This window comes from Chrysochloris asiatica, unplaced genomic scaffold (assembly GCF_000296735.1).
Source record: "Chrysochloris asiatica unplaced genomic scaffold, ChrAsi1.0 scaffold00076, whole genome shotgun sequence".
Taxonomy (NCBI): domain Eukaryota; kingdom Metazoa; phylum Chordata; class Mammalia; order Afrosoricida; family Chrysochloridae; genus Chrysochloris; species Chrysochloris asiatica.
The window spans coordinates 2,840,807-2,861,345 of record NW_006408594.1 but is presented as its reverse complement, the minus strand read 5'-3'; the positions used below and the strand labels follow the sequence as shown (position 1 = coordinate 2,861,345).

Genomic DNA, 20,539 nt, shown 5'->3' with positions numbered 1-20,539 from the left:
GAATCGGGCTGTGAACCTTAAGGTCAGCAGTTCGAAACTACCAGCCGCTCCGCGGGAGAAAGATGAGGCTTTCTACTCCTGTAAGGATTTACACCCTCGGAAACCCTGTACAGGGTCGCTATGGGTCGGAACCGACTCGACGGCACTTAACAACAACAACATTCTGGGAATAGTTAAGTGCCATCAAGTAGGTCCCAACTCGTTGTTAGGAGCCATCCAGTTGGTACTGGTTCATAGCAACCCTATGCACATCAGAATGAAACACTACCCAATCTCCAATCCTGTGCCAACTTCACAATCATTGCTACATATGAGCCCATTTCTGCTGCCACTGTGCCAATCCATCTCGTTGGGGGGTGGGGAAGGGTGTGTGGGGGTCTTCCTCTTTTTCTCTGACCCTCCACTTTACTAAACATGGTATCCTTCTCCAGGGACTGGTCCCTCCTGATGATATGTCCTAAGTATGAGAGACAAGGTCTGGCCATCCTGGCTTCCAAGGAGCACTCTGGCTGCACTTCTTCCAACACAGATTGGTTTGTTTTTTTGGCAGTCCATGGTACTTTCAATATTCTCCTCCAACACCATAGATCAAATGCATCAATTCTTCTACGGTCTTCTTTACTCACTGTTCAACTTTTGCATGGATATGAGATTATTGAAAATACCATGGCTTGGGTCAGGTGCACCTTAGTTCTCAAACTGACATCTTTGTTTTTCAGCACATTAAAGAGGTCTCGTGCAGCAGATATGCCTAATGCAATACAACATTTGATTTCTTGACTGCTGCTTCCATGAGTGTTGATGGTTGATCTGAGCAAAATGAAGTTTTTGACAACCTTAATCTTTTCTCCATTTATATGGATGTTGCTTATTGGTCCAGTAGTGAGGATTTCTGTTTTCTTTACATTGAGATGCAACCCGTACCAAAGGCTGTGGTCTTTGATTTTCATCAGTTAAGTATTTTAAGTCCTCTTCACTTTTAGCAATCAAGGTTGTATCATCTGCATATCGCAGGTTGTTAATAAGTCTTTCTCCAATCCTGATAGCACATTTTCCTTCATATAATCCAGCTTCTCGGATTATTTGTTCAGCATACAGACTGAGTAAGTATAGTGAAAGGATACAACCTTGGCGCATATCTTTCCTAATTTTGAACCATTCAGCGTTCCCTAATTCTGTTTGACCACCTGCTTCTTGGTCTAAATACAGGTTTCTCCTGAGCACAATTAAGTGTTCTGGAATACTCATTCTCTGCTTTTCTATCTAATAGTTTGTTATTATCCACAGAATCGAAAGCCTTTGTGCAGTCAATAAAGCACAGGTAAACATCTTTCTGGTATTCTCTGCTTTCAGTCAAGATCTACCTAATGTCAACAATGTTCCATATCCTCTTCTGAATCCAGATTGAACCTCTGGAAGTTCTCTGTCAATGTATGGTTGCAGCCATTTTTGTATTACCTTTTGCAAGATTTTACTTGCATGTGAGATTAATGATATTGTCTGATGATTTCCACATTCTGTTGGGTCATCTCTCTTTGGAATACCCTCAAATATGGATCTTTTCCAGTCAGTAAACCAGGTAGTTATCGTCCAAATTTCTTGGCATACATGAGTGAGTGCCTCCAGTGCCGCATCAGTTTGTTGAAAGATTTCTATTTGTAATCCATCGATTCTCGGTGCTTTTTCTTTGCCAATCAATGCCTTCAATGCACTTTGGAGTTCTTCTTTCAGGATCATTGGCTCTTGATCATATGCTACCTCTTAAAATGGTTGAACATTGACCATTGCTTTTTGGTACTGCGACTCTGTGTATTCTTCCCATCTTTTCTGATGCTTACTGCATCATTCAATAGTTTGCCAATGGTGGTGGTGGTTATGTGCCATGGAGTCAATTCCAACTCATAGTGACCCTGTATAGGGTTTCTGAGACTGTAAATCTTTACAGGAGGAGAAAGCCTCATCTTTCTCTCATGGAAGGTCTAGTAGTTTTGAACTGCTGACCTTGAGGTTAGAAGGTCGACTCTTTACCCCTATGCTCCCAGAGCTCTTTATTTTGCCCATAGAATCCAATACTGCAAGTTGAGAATTGCATTTTTTCTTCAGTTCCCTCAGCTTGAGAAATGCTGAGCGTGTTCTTCCCTTTTGGTTTTCTGATTCCAGGTATTTTGCACATTTTGTTATAACATTTAACTTTGTGTTTCTGAACTGACCTTTGAAATTTTTTGGTCAGCTTTTGTACCTCCTCATTTCTTCCATTTGCTTTAGCATCTCTACACTAGAGAGCAAGTTTCAGTGTCTCTTCTGACATCCATTTTGATCTTTTCCTTCTTTCTTCTTAATGACCTTTTGCTTTCTTCCTATACGATGTTCTTTATGTCATCCCACAACTCTTCTGGTCTTCAGTCTTTAGTGTCTAATGCATTATATCTATTCTTCAGACAGTCTCTAAATTCGGATGGGCTATGTCAAGGTCATGTTTTGGCCTTTGTGGACTTTGACATTTTCTTCAGCTTCAGTCTAAATTTGCATATGAGCAATTGATGGTCTGTTCCACAGTCTGCCCCTGGCCTTGTTTTGGCTGATATGGAGCTTTCCCACCTTCTGTTTCCACAGATGGAGTCAGTTTGATTTCTGTGTATTCCATCTGATAAGGTCCATGTATACAGTCATCTTCTATGTTGTTTTAAAAATGTATTTTCAATTCTTATATTTTTAAATGGCAGTAATTTTCTTTTTTTAAAGAATAAACTGAAGGGAGTAATTGAGGCAGAGTGCCACTCCACCCTCAGGTCAGTTTCATGGTGTATGAAAATGCCAATTATACTCATTTGTGCCTCTTGTCAATATGCGGGGCCTTTTCTTATTGGATGTTTTTATTCTGTTTGGACTGTATTGCTTAGAGAGCTACTGCTAGAAAAGATGCCACTGCAGTGCTAACTAGTATTGGGAAAAATATGTATATATAACAGAATGAATCTAGGGTCAAACCACTTTCACCTAAAATGTAGGCACTCGTTTTCATGTTTCTATTTTAGCGTTTCTTTTGTGGCTTAGAAAGAGGCCAACATATTCCAAACATTCTGCACCAATTTCTTCAGATCTGGTACCCACTGAATAGCACCCAGGTAGTGCAGTGGTTAAGCACTTGGCTGCTAACGGAAACGTCAGAAGTTCGAACCCACCAGTCACTCCATGGGAGAAAGATGTGGCAATCTGCTTTTGTAGAGATTACAGTCTTGGAAACCCTACTTGGCGGGAGAGGCGGGGGGGACTGGCATTCTTCTTCGTCCTGCAGGGTCGCTATGAGTCAGATTAAACTCAACAGCACTGGTTGGGTTGTTGTTGTTAAGTGTTGTCGAGTCAATTCAGACTCATAGTACCTACTGAAAACTCAAACTCGTCATTTTTCCCTAGGTATCAGTAAGTTTTAAGAAACTACATTAATTCTTTGAGTCTTGCAACTAAATTGGCTAAGGTGATAAGGATGTATCATTGTTTGTGTGATTATAAACTGTGACCATTATCAGAACGATATGATTCCTGATTTCCAGTGAGTGATCTAATCCTACTTATTACACAGGTATAATATCTGTGGGTATGAATAACTGGAATGTACACTGAGTCACATGACTGCTTCTCTTACTATTCTTTCTCTGTACAATATTATAGTATGTAGGTATAAATATCTACAAGAATACACACATATGTATATGTATTCCACCATTGTAACCTGAAAGACAGACTATGTATTATGTTTTGTTTTTAATTCCATACTGGTATTTGTGTTATTTAAAAGCAAAATTATGCTCTATCTAGTTGTACAATAATTATAGGAAACTTTGCTGTGCACAATTCCAAGTGCCTTAGAACATTGTTTAGCTTTCCTAAGTATATATAAAACACATATATGTATTAAATTGGGAAAAGTTACCTCAATGAAAGCATTGGTAAACAAACAAACAAAAAAAGGTATTTGCAATGAAGAAGTCATTGGTCTTGCAAAATTCTGTCATGTGATCTCTGGCATTGTTTCTATCACCGAGGCCATATTTTCCAACTACTGATCATTCCTCTTTGTTTCCAACTTTTGCATTACAATCACCAGTAAGTATCGATGCATCTTGATTGCATGTTTGATCAATTTCAGATTGAAGACGTTGAGAGAATTCTTCAATTTCATCATCACTGGCTTTATTTGTTGGTGTGTAAATTTGAATAATAGTAGTATTAACTGGTCTTCCTTGTAGGCATATGGAATATTATCCTATCACAGATAGCATTGTACTTCAAGATAGATCTTGATACGTTCTTTTTGATGATGAATTCGACACCATTCCTCTTCAATTTGTCATTCCTGGCATAGTAAACCATGTAATTGTCAGATTCAAAATGGCCAATGCTAGTATGGTGTAGCACTGTGGGTTAACGCGCTGGACTGCAAGGTCAGTTTGAATGGCAAGGCTGGAAGTTCGAATGGCAAGGCTGGCAGTTCAAGCTCACCAGTCACTCCTTGAAAACCCTATACAGGGTCGCTGTGAGTTGGAACCCACTTGACAACATTTAACAGCAACAACGACTAGGATATCCTCGATGTTTATGCATTCATTTCATTTTTGACAATTTCCAATATTCCTACATTCAATACCTCATACATTCCATGTTCCAATTATTAGTGGATGTTTACGGTTGTTTCTCTTCATTTTGAGTTGTGTTCCATCAGCAAGTGAAGGTCCTGAGGGCTTTACTCCATCACAGTCAACTCTACTGTGCCAGCTCTTCCCCAGTCGTATCTTGAGTGCCTGCCAACGTGAGGGGATCATTTGCCAGCACTATATCTGACAATATTCTGGTGCTTTTCATCAGGTTTCATTAGTCAATATTCTCGTGCTGACAGTGTTTCACTGCTATTCATAAGGTTTTCAGTGACTGAATATTTGGATGTAGTCTATCTCTCTCTTTCCTAGTCTATCTTCATCTGGAAGCTCAGCTGACACCTGTCCACCTTGGGTGACTCTGCTAGCATTTAAAATACCTGTGGTCTAGCTTCCAGAATCACAGCAATAAGCAGGTCATCACAGTACAACAAACTGACAGATGACTGGTCATTCCAACTCAAAGCAACCCTACATAGGGTTTCCAATAGGTATTTCTATTTCCCAGTCTTAAGCTGTTGTTATTCCACCACATCTGGCAGCCAGAATTTTATCTCCAGAGGGCTCTTCATCCTCAGAGCTTGGAAATGAGAAGAGAGAGTTATATGATCCAAGTTTCTTTCCCACCCTACGGGGAAACCAAAAAAAGATGCAAACAAAAATTGGCTCAAAAATTCAGTAGGATTTCAAAGGTATTCCTGGATTCTCGATAGAAGGTGGGTGGAAGAGTTTACAAATCAATCAGTAATGTGGCAGGACGTCCCCAACGTGCCTGCTCAACATGAAAAAACTATTCCCTCCACTGTTTCCTTGGTTAGGAGTCCCTAGGTGGTGCAAATGGTGAGTGTGCTAAGGTTGGAAATTTGAGTCTACTTAGAGGGTCCTTGGAAGAAAGATCAGTCATTAAAACAGTATGGAGCACGGTTCTACTTGGATACTCAGGGGGTACCATGAGTCAGAACCAACTCAACAGCAACTGGTGTTCTTCCCTTTTGAAGTTGTCTCTTAAGACCTATGAAACCTTCCAGCATGTTGTCTGTTTACATGTCTGTTTCCCAGGACAAGGACTGCAACTTCTTCATTTCTTTATGACCCTAGTAACCTGATATAGGAGGTCATCAGTGAATGGTGACCTCACCTCTATTTAGTGTAATGAGGCAATGATATTTGATAGAATTTTGCTGATATAGAAATAAAGTGAACCTGTTGATAGCACCTCACCCCTGTCATTGACTGTGCCCTGCTCTCTGAATGACAGAGCCATTCAGGCATGGCTAATCAATCATAGCACTGCTCTCTCCTGAACTCAGTGACTGGTCTAGGTGGGTGAGCAGAGCCATCTGACACTCCTCCGAGGCTTGGTTTCTGGAGGCTGGGAGGAGGTGTCTCTTGCCTTTAAGATCATGCACTATTATGATATATGCTGGGGTGTCTGTCGTCCTCTTTCCTTCTCTAAGGGCAGAAAACCCAAAACACCAAAGCTACTGCCATTGAGTCCACTCCGACTCATAGGAATCCTATAGGACAGAGTAGAGCTGCTCCATAGGGTTTCCAAGACTGTAGATCTTTATGGGAGCAGAAAGCCTCATCTTCCTCCCACGGAGCAGCTGGTGGGTTTGAACTGCCAACCTTACAGTTAGCAGTCCAATGCTGAGTCACTACACTACCAGGTAGAAATAACTTGAAAAAGAAACCACACATCGAGAGGTATCATTGAGTCTCTAGGTCCATATGTACCTGTAGCCAGCCTGTCTGTGACCTTCCCAGTTGCTTAGCCACTAGCTTCTCCTTCTGCCTACACAAGTTTGAGCTGGCTTCCCAGAACTTGCAACCAAAGCTCTAATCATTCATAAAAGTACTTAGTCGCCCAATCCTTGGCATAGAGAAAGTAAAAAATCTTTGCTAGCTCATGCTACTACCATTAATAATAATACTAAAAACAACATGAACATTCACCTGCATGAATGGAGTCATTTAACTACAACTCTCCTGACACCAGTGAACTTTCATGGGCTTTTTGCGATGTAGTAGGAAGGCTTTTTAAATAATATTTCCTGTATTTTGGGTGATACTATATACACCCCAAACATATATCCATTCACAGTTTCAACATGAATCATTTAACTGGACGTATACTGGTGGTGAAGGTTGTGTGCCTCACAGAGACCCTGCACAGGGTTTCCGAGGCTGTAAATCTTTATAGGAGCAGAAAGCCTCATCTTTCTCCCACTGAGTGACTGGTGGATTTGAACTGCTGACCTTGTGGTTAGCAGCCCAGTGCATAACCTACTAGACTCCCAGGGCTCCCAGTTGGCTGCAAACTGCACACTGTGTCACCCTTCTCACTGCCTCCTGTACTGTTTCATCCCCATTAACTTAGGCTCTCTCTGTCCGCAAACTTCCCATCTTTGGATGAACTGTTGGCAGTTTGCGTACTAGGAATTCTTACAGTGGACCCACTTCTATTTTTTCTATGGTTTGTGACTGAACAAACCTTAAGAGAAATTCTGTCTCTCTCTGTTGGCTTGCTCTGGACTTTTTGTCAACATATTCATTATTTAAGGCTGAGGGTGGGATAAAAGTGTAGTTCGCCTTCTTTTTCTCCGCTGCTTTTTGATTGATGTTCTTCACCTCCCTGCGGAGAAACCACAAAGACACACATGAAACACAGGCTTCCGTCCCATCCTCGTATGGTGTGTTTGTTGCCATCGAATCCATTCTGACTCATGGTGACCCCATGTATACAGAGGAGAACTGTTCTGGTTCAAGGCTCCGACCTGTTGGAAGCAGACCTCCAGGTCTGTCTTCTGAGGAGCCAATGGGTGGATTCGAACCACCAACCTTCTGGCTAGCAGTTGAGTGCTTAACCATTTGTGCTACCCAGGGACTCCTTCATATGTACCAGGAGGCAAATATTTACAAATTCATTCTTTACCTCTGCAAAAGTAACCAACTGAAGCAGAGAGACGAACACAAAGTAGCCACTCAGTCCCCGAGGCCTTGCTGAGTGTCTGCTTGTGTAATAGGTGCCTGGGCACAAAGACAGGAATAAGACATAGTCCTTAAAGTCAAGGAATATATCAGGGCAATGTGACTAATTCTAGCCAATGAGATGTGAGGGGAAATGACACGTGTCACTCCTGTGCTTGAGGAGACAAAAGGCCCCAGTTCAATGGTCCAGTTTCTTTTCCCTTGTCTCAGTCACAACGAGGCCACATGGTCTAGATGAAGTACCCAGCAGGTGATAGAGCCATCTGCCCACTCCTGTCATTCTGTCATGCCAATGAAATGTCAGGGTTAATTTGCCATTTGAGTTATCTAGGAGTTCTGATGTGGCACTGCAGGATAAGCACTGGACTACAATCTCCAAGGTTGGCAGTTCAAACCCACCAGTTGCTCCTCAGAAACATACAGGAGCGATATGAGTTGGTTCAGACTCTACGTCACTTAATGACAACAACAAACATCAAACAAACCACCTTCCACCTCCCACCCTCCCCAAAAAATGATCCTCTGAAGAAATAATTGGAAGAATCTAGGATGTGGCTTCAACCTTTCTAAAAAAAAAAAAAAGTCCACACCATAGAAAAATTTTAAAAATAAAGGCAGGGGGACTGTTCCAGCTGCAAAGACACGAACAACATAAAAGACATGAACAAAATACAACAATAAATGCAATTCCCAATGCTGGATCTTGAAGCAGAAGATAAATCCCAAAATCCCAAAATGAGACACTTTGGACATAACGGGGAAATCTGAACTTGGACTAGACTTTAGAAAGAGAAAGCAAATGTGGCAAAACGTAAATCCTTGGTCCATGTCGTAAAGGGCGCATGAGGGTTGACTGCCTAACCTTCCCACTTTTCTGAAAGGTGTGGAATTTTTCTAAACAAAGAGATAGAAGAAGGCATCCAGCACACGACAATCCCAAAAGCTTCTGACTTTATAGTGGGAAACTATAAAGTCTGCCTAACAGGAGTGTAGTATGCACAACTTTTGTTTGTTGTTATTGTCATGTTTCATCGAGCTGGTTCTGACTCATAGCTACGTGGTATAGGGCTTCTGAAGAGTGGCTGGTGGGATTGAGCCGCCAACCTTGTGGTTTTCAGTCCAGTGCTTACCCTACAGCGCCACACCAGGAGTCCAAAAAGAGGTTGACTCTTTGTTGTGTCCTTGTTCTACATACAAATATATATGTTGTTGTTGTTAAGTGCCGTCGAGTCAGTGCCAACTCATCACGACTCTGTGTAGGGTTTGCAAGCAGTGGCTGGTGAACTTGAACCAACAATCTTATAATTCAAACTGACCTTGCAGTCGAACGCATTAACCCGCAGCGCCGCACCAGGACTCCACACATACACACTCAGAAAAAAGATTGGATTGACAGGAAAATGCTAACCTTGTAGATCTCTAGGGGCATTTCTGTGCATTTTTAAGTTTTTGAGTTTGCTTTCATTGACCATGCAATGCTGTTGTGGTTTGAAAAATACATGATTTTAAAAATATTTGCTCTCTGTATTGTGGAGTTTTATTTTGATCACAAGAAAACTGTGTTTAAATAGTGACAGGACTAGACACCACATGGTTAAAAATTACATCCTAGTCACTTTCATTCAGAGGGCACCTAACCCTGTCACTATTTTGCAGCCATTTTTTGTTGTAAAATTACTACAACAAATGCTGAAACCCAAAGCCCCTTCAGTACCTGAGGAAGCAGTCTTGCTGCTCCTTTAGGTACTTGTCAAAGTAACTCCATTCATTCCAGTGAATCCGGTTCAACTGGCAGAGGTTGTCCTTTCTCTTCTTCATGTTGTTCTGGGCCTGGGTGATGATCTCAGCATAGGTCGGGATAGACTCGGTGGTCTGTCGTCAAGGAAAACCCCAGGCTCTTTGATGGTCTTATTAGTGGAATGCACGTGAGGAGGTGGGAGACAGGGAAAATGGTCCATGTCTCTGATGACAGGAAATGACCTCTGCTCTTGGTCACTGCATGCTTGGGAAAGGAAGAGGCTCCTCCTCTCTGGCTAGGCTCTGACCCACCTTTCCATAAAGCTTTCCCCTTCCTGCTGATGGAAGGGCTGCAGTGTGGTTACTGGATGCCACTGAGTTGATTTTGTCTCATAGCAACCAGTGTCCCAGAGTAGAACTGCCTCATAGGGTTTCCTAGACTGTAGACTTTGCAGGAACAGATGGTCCTTTCTCCTCTAAAGTGCCTGGGTGGGTTCAAACCACCAACCAACCTTTTGGTTAGCAGCTGAGCACTCAGCCAGCATTTGTGCCACCATGGCTCCTTGATGGAAGGGCTGGGAAATGCTTGTTGAGGTTGCCATCTGAGTTCCTCTATTTTCACAATGAGCAGCAGGAAGAAGGTTCAGCTTTCCTCGCCTTTCTGGCCCTGGTACTCTTTCCCCATCTCATGTTTGTAGGTTGAAAAATCCTCCTCTGCCTCCTACCTCCCAGGTTCATCAGCTTATTTAGAATCTCAGCTCTATTGGTCAGGAGTTGTGGGACCTCAATGTCTCCATTTCCTTATCTATAAAATAAGGGCAATCATACTGACCTGATATGGGGTTATTAGGTTGCTCATCAAAAGACTGGCAGTCCCAACCCACCAGCTGCTTCACAGAAGCAGCTTCCATAGGATGCCAGCCTTGGGAATATCACGGGGCACTTCTTCTTATCCCGTAGTATTGCTATGCGTCCGAATTGACTTGGTGTCAGTAGGTTTGGTTTATGGTATTAATGCTACTACTACTTTTCATTGTAGTATCAGTTATATGGACTACTGGTGCGGTACTGCAGGATAATGCACTGGACCACATGAGTTGGAACTGACTCAACTGTTAATTAACAGCAACAATAGGCAGTCATATGCCACTAACTCCTAGTCAGAATGCTATTAACTTGGCATAACTGTTCTCCTGCTGTCTAGTCAGTTCTGACTCACAGCAACCCCACTGAACAGAGGAGAACTGCTCTCTAGAGTGGCTGAGACTGTAAATCTTTATGGGAGCAGAAAGCCTTTCTCCCATGGAGCAACTGGTGGGTTTGAACTGCTGACCTTTGGTTAGTATCCCAATGCTTAATTCACTGTCACCAGGCTCCATCCTTATTCTGTCGTTGATGTTGTTAAGTGCCATTGAGTCTGTTCCAACTCAGAGCAACCCTATGGTAGGGTTTCCAAGGAGCTAGTGGGTTTGAACTTCCAACCTGCAGTTAGCAGTCCAAAATAGATATTAAGCTCTTCTGAAAGGGATCTCGTTAGAAGTCCTGGATAGAGTGGGACAAAATGTGGAGCAAATTAAATTTTTTTTTTTTTTTTAAAGAAAAAGACTGGGTTTACTGGTCCGAAAGAGACTGGAGAACCTGAGACTACGGCCTTGGACCCCCCTTCAGGTCCGGAAAGGAACTCACCCTCATGGCAACTTTAAATCAGACAGTACATAGGAATATGGGGAGACAACACTAGTAAGGTATTCTCAGCATGGACTGGTCAATCATTCAGGATCAAAGGGGCAACATTTACCCAAGGACAAAGTTGAGAAGGGATGGAAAGGTGGGTAGAATGGAAACAGAGTTCAAAAGAGGAAATGGGATAACTTTTGTTACATGAAGGGGATTATAATCATTGTAATGAAACAAAGCGTATGATTTGTTGAATGTAAAACTGATGATCTTGTCTGTAAATGTTCACTCAATTCACAATACAAAGTTTTAAAACTTTGAGCTCTGAGACAAAGTCAAATGCATGAGATCTCAAGGTCAGTGGTTGTTGAACTGGGATTCAAATCCCCAAACTGAGGCTGTTGTTATACTACAATGTCTTTGGAGTCCTCATGTGATGCTGTAGGATAAGCACTGGACTACTAACTGCAAGGTCAGCAGTGCAAACCCATTTGCTCCTTTTCAGAAACCCTATAGAGGGTCAATATGAGTTGGAATGTCGTCAGGGATTTGCTGATAGGTATGAAGGAGGTATTGGACATTTTTAACCTGACAATCACATGGTTTACTATGCCAGGAATGACATCAAGAACATCATACAGGAAGAAAGCAAAAGGTCATTAAGAAGACAAGAAAGAAGGAAAATGGATGTCAGAAGAGACTCTGAAACTTGCCCTCTAGCACAGAGATGCTAAAGCAAATAGAAGAAATGAGGAGGTAAAAGAGATTAACAGAAAGTTTCAAAGGGCAGCTTGAGAAGACAAAGTCAATAACCTCATATACATGTGAGAGTTGGACGATGACTAAGGAAGACCATAGAAGGATGATGCATTTGAGTTATGGTGCAGGAGGAAAATATTCAAAGTACCATGGACTGCCAGACAAACAAACAAAATCTCTGTTGGAAGAAGTACAGCCAGAGTGTTCCTTGGAAGCCAGGATAGCCAGACTTCGTCTTTCATACTTTGGATGTATCATCAGGAGGGACCAGTCCCTGGAGAAGGATATCATGTTTGGTACAGTGGAGGGTCAGAGAAAAAGAAGAAGAAGACCCCCAAAGAGATGGATTGGCACAGTGGCAGCAGCAATGGGCTTAGGCGTAGCAGCGATTGTGAGGTTGGCCCAGGACTGGACAGGGTTTTGTACTGTTGCACACAGGGCTGCTACGAGTCGGTATCAACTCAATGGCACCTAACAACAATAAAGGAGAGATATATGTGGCTCAGTGGTTAAGTGTTTACCTGATAACCAAAAAGTCAGTGGTTCAAACCCACTAGCATGGAAAAGATCTGGCAATCTGCTCCCATAAAAATTATAGCCATTGTTGTTGTTGCTAAGTGCCGTCAAGTTGGTTCTGACTCATAACAACCTTTATAGGGCTTCCAAGGAGTGGCTGGTAGGTTTGAACTGCTGACCTTGCGGTTGGCAGTCTAGTGCTTATCCTACAGTGCCACACTGTTGTTAAGTGCCGTCGAGTCGGTACTGACCCATGGCGACCCTCAAGAACCATAACAAAACAATAATGATGAAAATATTGGTGGTATGTGCTGTGGAGTTGATTGTAACTCATAACGAGCCTGTATAGGGTTTGTGAGGCTGTAAAGTGTTTATGGAGGCAGAAAGCCTCATCATTCTCCCATGGAGCAGCTGGTAGATTCGAACTGCTGACCTTGTACTTAGCAGCTCAACTCGTAACCCACCACACTACCAGAGTATTACAGTTCTACTGTGTCCTAAAGGGCTGCTGTAAATCAGAAGTGACTCGACAGCACACAGCATCAACATGGGGGTGGGGTATGTGTGAGGAGGACGTTACATGGAATATATATGTGGCCACCAGAACTCCTGGTTACTATGCAGCTCTGAGGTCGTTTTGCGTATCTGTTGTTGTTGAATGCTCATCAAGGGAAGTTCCAACTCATTACAACCCTGTATAGGGTTTCTGAGGAGCGGCTGGTGTGTTTGAACTGCTAATCTTGCAGTTAGGAATCCAGTACTTACCCTACAGTGCCGCACCAGGACCCCTTTTGAGCACCTAGAAGCATTATTTCATTTCAAAGTATGTTAGAATACCGAGTTAGCCCACTTATTCTAGTTGATGGGGAAAAAAGGTGGATTTACCCAGGGTCCCACAGCCAGTTCATGAGGCAGATTTAGAAGTTAGATGGGAAAAACGCAAGTTTGTATATAGGGAAATTCAACTTGTCCAGGGTCCCACAGCTAGTTCATAAAACAGATTTACAAGTAAAATTAGCAAGATTTGATCCTCACACTCCTATCAATGGTCACTCTTGGCTAACAACCATTATTTCTCACTCTTGACCAACACCCACTACATGCTATGCTGAGGGCTGGATCTCTCTCCTGAGCTCTGGTTTCTGGGGAGGAGAGGCAGGGCCTGGAGAAACATGGGCCCATTCACAGGTGGCAAGGATATGGGATGGTCTTGGTCTTCTCCCTCCTGACCATCAGCACATCCTGGCCGTGCCGATACAGAGTGGAGTAGTTGTAGAGGAAGTATACAACCAACGGGCTCTTCCCATAAATGTTGAAGTAGTTTTCAGTCATCTCAGGGCTCTTGCAGGCAGGGTGAGACTAGATGGGGAGGAAAGAGGGGAAATAATAAAGACCACTGTCATTTTTACAGCATATATTAAGAACCGTAAAGGCAAGATGCCCCAACAAGATGGATGGCCACAGAGGCAGCACCAGTGGACAGCGACAAGTGTGAGGATGGTGTAGGACCACGCGAGGTCAGAATGGCCTCCACGTAAGCCTTGGCTTCATCACTTTACTTGTTTTGTGATCTTGGAAAAACTTGTGACCTGCTCTGGGCAACATTTCCTTCACTAATAAACAGAATAATGATAGTAACTATCCCAAAGGACTTGGCCGGTCACATAAAACACTGCGTGTACAGGGGAGAATGCTTGACAAGGAATAAGTACTCATTAAACGTTAATCATCATCACTCCATCGCTACCTCTTAAAAATCCTTGACCTGGAATTATTATCCCATTTTATAGAGTAGGAAACTGAGGCTCAGCGGAATGAAAGAACCTGAGCAAAGGAAGTTGACAGCACTCTCTCACTCTCTCTGTGTTACACCCAGGTTTCCGAGTTTCAAGTAGCAGTGTTGTGCTGTGGATTAATGTGCTGACCTGCAAAGTCAGTTTGAACAGCAAGGCTGGAGGTTCAAGATCACCAGCTACTCCTCGGAAACCCTGTACAAGGTCGCTATGGGTCGGAACTGAATTGACAGCACTTAACAACAACACAATTTAAACTCCTGAAGAAATCCAGACAAAACACTCCCTCAACTTGTACCTCCCTCTGTCAGAAATTACTCTTAGGAGATTTCTGTATCTTTCCACCTAATATCAACAATACCTCAATTCTTATTTACCCTAGCATCTCCACAGAGCTCAGGTTTCTAGCCACATCTCTCATCCTTTTAAAAACCAAATCTACTGTTAAATTTCCAATCATGGACTCACCGGTTTTGGCAACAAAGGGTCATGTTGTCTTGCTGCTGATATTCTTTTGACTTGATTAGTAACTCTCCTCAACAGCATTGTTTGACGGTAATGTTCTGTCAATAGAATGTTAGCAACAAATAAATAAATAAAATAGAAGTTACTTGGAATATGCCAGCTGTGATGGAAATGATCATAAGGAAGCTCTCATCTTCTAATTAGTCTGAAAATGTGTTCAGATCATTGAGAGATGCTGCAGGAAATGGCACAGGTAAATTCATACAATATCAGTTGAATTTTAACCAGGTATACACCTACCCCCATATATTTCTCCATTTATTTATTTATCTTTCCATCTCTATGTCTATCCATCCATCCATCCACAAACATTTACTTAGTATTTGCTATGTGCTGGGCCCATGTTAAGTGCTGGAAATAGACTATCTCCAGAAAACTCATAGTTTAATCAGAGAAAAAGACCTAAATAGTAAGTATCAGAGGGAATCGAGTGCCATGAGAGAATTCTCTACAGGATACAGCACAAAGAACAAAAAAGGAGCAATACAGAGGCTTCTAAAACACTGGGCAACATCAAAAAGGATGTTGTGTTAAAAAAGACAAGAAAAAAAGACTCAACTCTCACATAGAACTATGGTTTATCTAAAAGAAAAGGTTAACAGAAGATCTTAAAAGACAAGCAGAGAATAATAGAGTCCACAAAGACAATGCTCTACATCTTACTTTAAGGAGTAGAAACTAAGATCTTCAAAGCTCAGGAGTGGTCATCTAAGGTGCAGCTACTGGTGTCTCCCTGTCCCAAGGAAAGAAAAGTGATGAAAATTGAAGATGCTTGGAAACAACTAGTCCAATGGACTAATGGACCACCACCCTAAGACCAGAAGAACTACCGCTACCATTACCAACTACTCTGAAAGGGATCACACTAGAAGGTCCTGTATAGAGTAGGGGGAAAATGTGGAACAAAAACTCAGAGTCATAAAAGAGGTCAGGCTTTTTGGTGAGATAGAAGCTGATGGAACCTCAAGACTATATAAGGCCCTGGTTACCCTTCAGGTTTGGAAATGAGTTCACCACCATGGCTCAATTCAGCCATTCAGTAGCTAGGTGTACAGAGGAGACAATGACACTAGTGAGATTCGCCCACCACTGAATGTTTTAAAATTAAGAAAGGTGTGTATCAAGGTTGTATTCTGTCACCACACTTATTCAACCTGTATGCTGAGCAAATCATCTGAGAAGCTGGGTTCTATGAAGAAAAACGTGGCATCAGGATAGAAGGAAGACTCATTAACAACTTGCGATAAGCAGATGATACAACCTTGCTTGCTGAAAGTGAAGAGGACTTAAAACATTTACTGTTGAAGATCCAAGAGCACAGCCTTCCATATGGATTGCATCTCAATGTCAAGAAAACAAAAATCCTCACCACTGGACCAATAAACAACATTCTTATCAATGGAGAAAAGATTGAGGTTGTCAAGGACTTCATTCTTCTTGGATCAACTATCAACACTCCCGGAAGCAGCAGTCAAGAGATCAGACGACATACTGCGTTAGGCAAATCTGCTGCACAAGACCTTTTTAAAGTGTTGAAGAGCAAAGATATCAGCTTGAGGACTAAGGTGTGCCTGACCCAAGCCAAGGTATTTTCAATAATCTCATATGGATGCGAAAGCTGGACAGTGAATAAGGAAGACCGTAGAAGAACTGATGCCTTTGAGTTATTGCGTTGGAGGAGAATATTGAAAGTGCCATGGGCTGCCAAAAGAACCAATAGATCCGTTTTGGAAGAAGTGTAGCCAGAGAGCTCCTTGGAGGCCAAGATGGCTAAACTTCGTCTCTCATACTTTAGACATTTTGTCAGGAGGGAACAGTCGCTGGAGAAGGATGACATGTTTGGTAAGGTGGTAGGTCAGAGAAAAAGAGGAAGACCCCCAATGAGATGGATCAGCCAGGTGGCATCATTGATGGACTCAAGTGTGGCAGCGGTAGTGAGGTTGGCCCAGGATCGGACATTGTTTCGTTCTGCTGTGCATGGGGTCGCTATGGGTCGGTTCCGACTCAATGGCACCTGACAACAACAACAAGCCTCCTAAACTATGAGAAAGGAGCTCTGGTAGCATAGTGGTTACGAATCAGGCTGAGAACTGCAAGGTCAGCAGTTCAAAACTACCAGATGTTCCACAGGAGAAAGATGAGGCTTTCTGCTCCCATAAAGATTTACAGCCTTGGAAACCCTGTACAGGGTCACTATGAGTCGGAACCAACTCCACGGCACACAACAACACAACAACAAAACTGTGAGAGAATAAACTTCTATTTGTTAAAGAAAAGGAGAAACCAGGTAGTACCTTTGGTAGTCTTCTGCATGCGTGTGTTCCTCTCTGAATTCTTAGATGAAAAACTTCTATCAATTATGGAAGAGGTCTCAAGGGAAGAAACAGGAAGAAAACGTTATTAAAGCTGTTAGCGAGAGGTAGCGTAGTGGTTACGAGTTGCTAATCTCAAGGTCAGAAGTTCGAAACTACCAGCTGCTCCGCGGGAGAAAGATGAGGCTTTCTGCTCCCGTAAAGATTTACAGCCTCGGAAACCCTGCACAGGGTCGCTATGGGTCGGAACCGACTCCATGGCACATAACCACCACCACCTTCAGTGGACTTTTAAATGAGCAAAACTGTTAACATGCCAGGTGCTGGGGCAGAAAGAGAAAGCTAGCTCCTGCCCTGTCTAGCAGGGAGATCACATCATTGTCATTAGTTGTCATGGAGTTGATTCTGACTCCAGGACACCCCTTGTATACAGTGTAGAACTGCTCTATAGGGTTTTTGGAAGGAGAATACCAAGGATGTCTTCCAAGGAGCCACAGGGTGGGTTTGAACTGCCCCCAGACACTACTAACCAGACTAGGAAGTAGAATATTACCTTTGTGCCAACTGACTAAGTTGTCCCATGAGACTATGGTCTCAAGCACTTTGTTGTTGTTGTTGTTAAGTGCCATTGAGTTGGTTCAGACCAATAGCAACTCTGAATAGGGTTTCTGAGGAGTGACTGGGGAATTTGAACCGCTGACCTTTAGGTTCAAACCGACTTTGCAGCCCAGCGCATTAACTCACACCAAGACTCTTTAGCTCCCCCAGTAAACTAAGCCCTTTGTTGTTGTTGTTGTTATGTACCGTGGAGTCAGTGCCGACTCATAGTGACCCTGTACAGGGTTTCCAAAGCTGTAAATCTTTACAGGAACAGAAAGCCTTGTCTTTCTCTCGCGGAACAGCTGGTAGTTTCAAACTGTGAGATTAGCAGCCCAGTTCATAACCACTATGCTACCAGAGCTCCTTAAACCAAGCCCTTTAGCCCCCAGTAAACCAATCCTGTGAGGTGCTTGGATATGTCTAGGGGTTCTCGGTAACCAAGCCTCTTATGGGTTTTATTATATATGAATACATGCAGCACGCCCACACATGTACATATTTATACTTACAAATATACCTGTATGTGCACATACATGTACTCACATATGCCATCCTACACATACACAGGAGCCCTGACAGTACAGTATTTACCTGCCAACTGGAAAGTTCAAACCCACCAGCCACTCCACAGGAGAAAGATGTGGTATTCTGCTTCTGGAAACATTACAGCCTCGGAAACTCTACGAGGAAACCCTCCAGGGGCATGATGAGTCAGAATCAACTTGATAGCTTACACACATACTTTTGGTATGTGTGTAACCACACACATACTTTTGGTTGTCATTATTGTTGTTGCAAAACGGTGTATGTTACAACATTTCCTATATTGTTGTTGTGGTTGTTACATGCATTTGAGTTGTATAGGGTTGTATAGTTCTGTTGTATAGTTGTATAGTTCTGAGGAGTGGCTGGTGAGTTTGAACCACTAACCTTGCAGCTCAAACCAACCTTGCAATCTAGTGCCTAGCCTTCAGCGCCACATCAGAACTCCTATTGTTGTTGTTGTTAAGTGTCGTTGAGTTGGTTCCGACCCATAGTGACCCTGTATAGGGTTTCTGAGAAGCAGCTGGTGAGCGTGTGGTTCACGCCGACTTTGCGGTCCGCCGTATTAACCCACAGCCCACATCAGGACTTCTCTGTTGTGTATCTCTCAGTGTCTTCATTTACTCTGGTCCGGTTATGCTGATTTCCCTCAGATCGTGTATTGCCTCTTCCATCCCCAGAAATGTCAAGTGTCTACGATCTTGCAAGTCGTTCCCTGTTCTCTCCCTCCCTGGTAACCATCAAAGAACGTTGCTTTCTATCTGTATTCCTATTCTTGGCAGAGCTACTTTTTCTATGCACGAAGGGGAGAGTGTATAGTTAGTAAGTAATAACTCTCCCACTAGCAGTTCACTCTGTCTCATGGAGTCAAGACGACCAGGGAATTGCTTCAGGACACCCAACAAGCAGCAGCAGCCGTATGAGACCATCACAGGAGCCCAGGGTGGGCAATGACTGGTGCTGCCTCGGGGAGAGCTGGAGGATTCCCAAAGAGAGCAGACACTTGGGTTCTGTCTTTAACGATGAGTAGGAGTTTGGCAATGCTAAACAGATGGCCCACAAAGTGGCAGACAAGCAGCCCACCAGCCCCAACAATAGTTGCTTTGTTTTTATAGAAATGTAATATTTGAATGGGCAAGAAAAGGCAGGAAGAACTTCCCGTGTATCATGCAGCTGGTTGTCTAAAGGTTACTGATCTTTAACTTGTGAGACAGTTTCTGGGATTTGTTAGAAAGTAAACACTCTGGGGCGCAGAGAAGCCTCAAAGCTCATTCTTAACTGGCCTCATTGATCTGTGTTAGAGCTGAGAATAAATGCAAGGAGACTGGCTTGGCTTTACCAACAAGCTCTCCTGTTAGCTGGAGATGCAACATGATGAGAATGCAGAAAGAGCCTGGCCTGCCAGCTCAGATGAAGATGACCGTTACTGAACCTGCTGGCATGCTGAAGGGACTACCCACAGCCATGGAGCCGGTTCTGAGCTAACGCAACCTTCCAGGGCTGAGGAGAACTGCATTAGAGGCTTCCCCTATTCACAGAAGCAGATGGCCACGTCTTTCTCCATGGAATAGCTGCTGGGTTTGCACCACCCTTCAGTCAAGTCGTATACCACGGGGACACCTTTGTAAGGCCTAGAGAGGATCTGTACTAAGAAAACAAGCACTATGACCCTCACAACTGTGCAGCATCCAGCCCCTGCCTCCTCTCCTGCCTCTCTTCTCCCTGGGACCAAGTATCACTGGTCTTCTTGGTCCCCTGAATATGCTAAGCTCTTTTCTTGGCAGTAGGGCCTTCACACATGCCATTTCTTCTTTTAGAAGCTCTTCCATTCATTATTCAAATGGTTGACTCCTTCTCATTCTGTTTTCTCAGTTCAAATGTCACCCTCCAGGGTGGATATTTATCACACATGTGCTTTGCCCTTCAACTATCTTTCAAGTGTTCTTTTTCGACATCACGAGACCCGCACTTCACAGCAGACTTAAGTCACTCTGCCAGCTTTCCCTGTGGCTGGGGTGTGGATGTCCAGCCTCGGTTCTACCTTTCAGATACACTGCACTTGCATGAGGCTTTGAGATGCAAATGAGCAACTACAGACTCCGGTTTGGGAGAGATTGTTGATAGGCAACTGGCTTTTCCAGGAAAGTAGAGTGGAGATTTCAGCATCCAGTTTCCAATGACATCGGTGCATGGCAGTGGATCTTTGCAAGAGTGTTGTGGTTTGGACATCATTCCTGATTCTATGGCCTCTGAATCTATGGACTGGCCCTTCCAGGGGACTGAGTGCCACTAACATCCTTTGGTAAGTTTCTTTCTGCTTAAATCAGCTACAGTGGATTCTGCTGTTTTCAAGTAAGAACTTTGATGATGAGTGCTTCTTTTAGAGGATTTCTTTGACTACCATCTTTAATAATTTATTAAATGACTAAATGAT

At 43.1% G+C, this 20,539-nt stretch overlaps 1 protein-coding gene across 1 annotated transcript in view; it reads right to left on the bottom strand.

The window, feature by feature from the left end:
- Nucleotides 1-20,539, bottom strand: part of FAM227A (family with sequence similarity 227, member A) — a 103,480-nt gene that overhangs the window by 21,266 nt on the left and 61,675 nt on the right. Inside the window, exons 12-16 of the mRNA XM_006865266.1 lie at nucleotides 16,945-17,020; nucleotides 14,594-14,688; nucleotides 13,534-13,691; nucleotides 9,358-9,510; nucleotides 7,147-7,287 (exon numbers count right to left, since the gene is read on the bottom strand). Of these exons, the coding sequence (XP_006865328.1) occupies nucleotides 7,147-7,287; nucleotides 9,358-9,510; nucleotides 13,534-13,691; nucleotides 14,594-14,688; nucleotides 16,945-17,020 (623 nt within the window). The remainder of the gene's footprint in view (nucleotides 1-7,146; nucleotides 7,288-9,357; nucleotides 9,511-13,533; nucleotides 13,692-14,593; nucleotides 14,689-16,944; nucleotides 17,021-20,539) is intronic.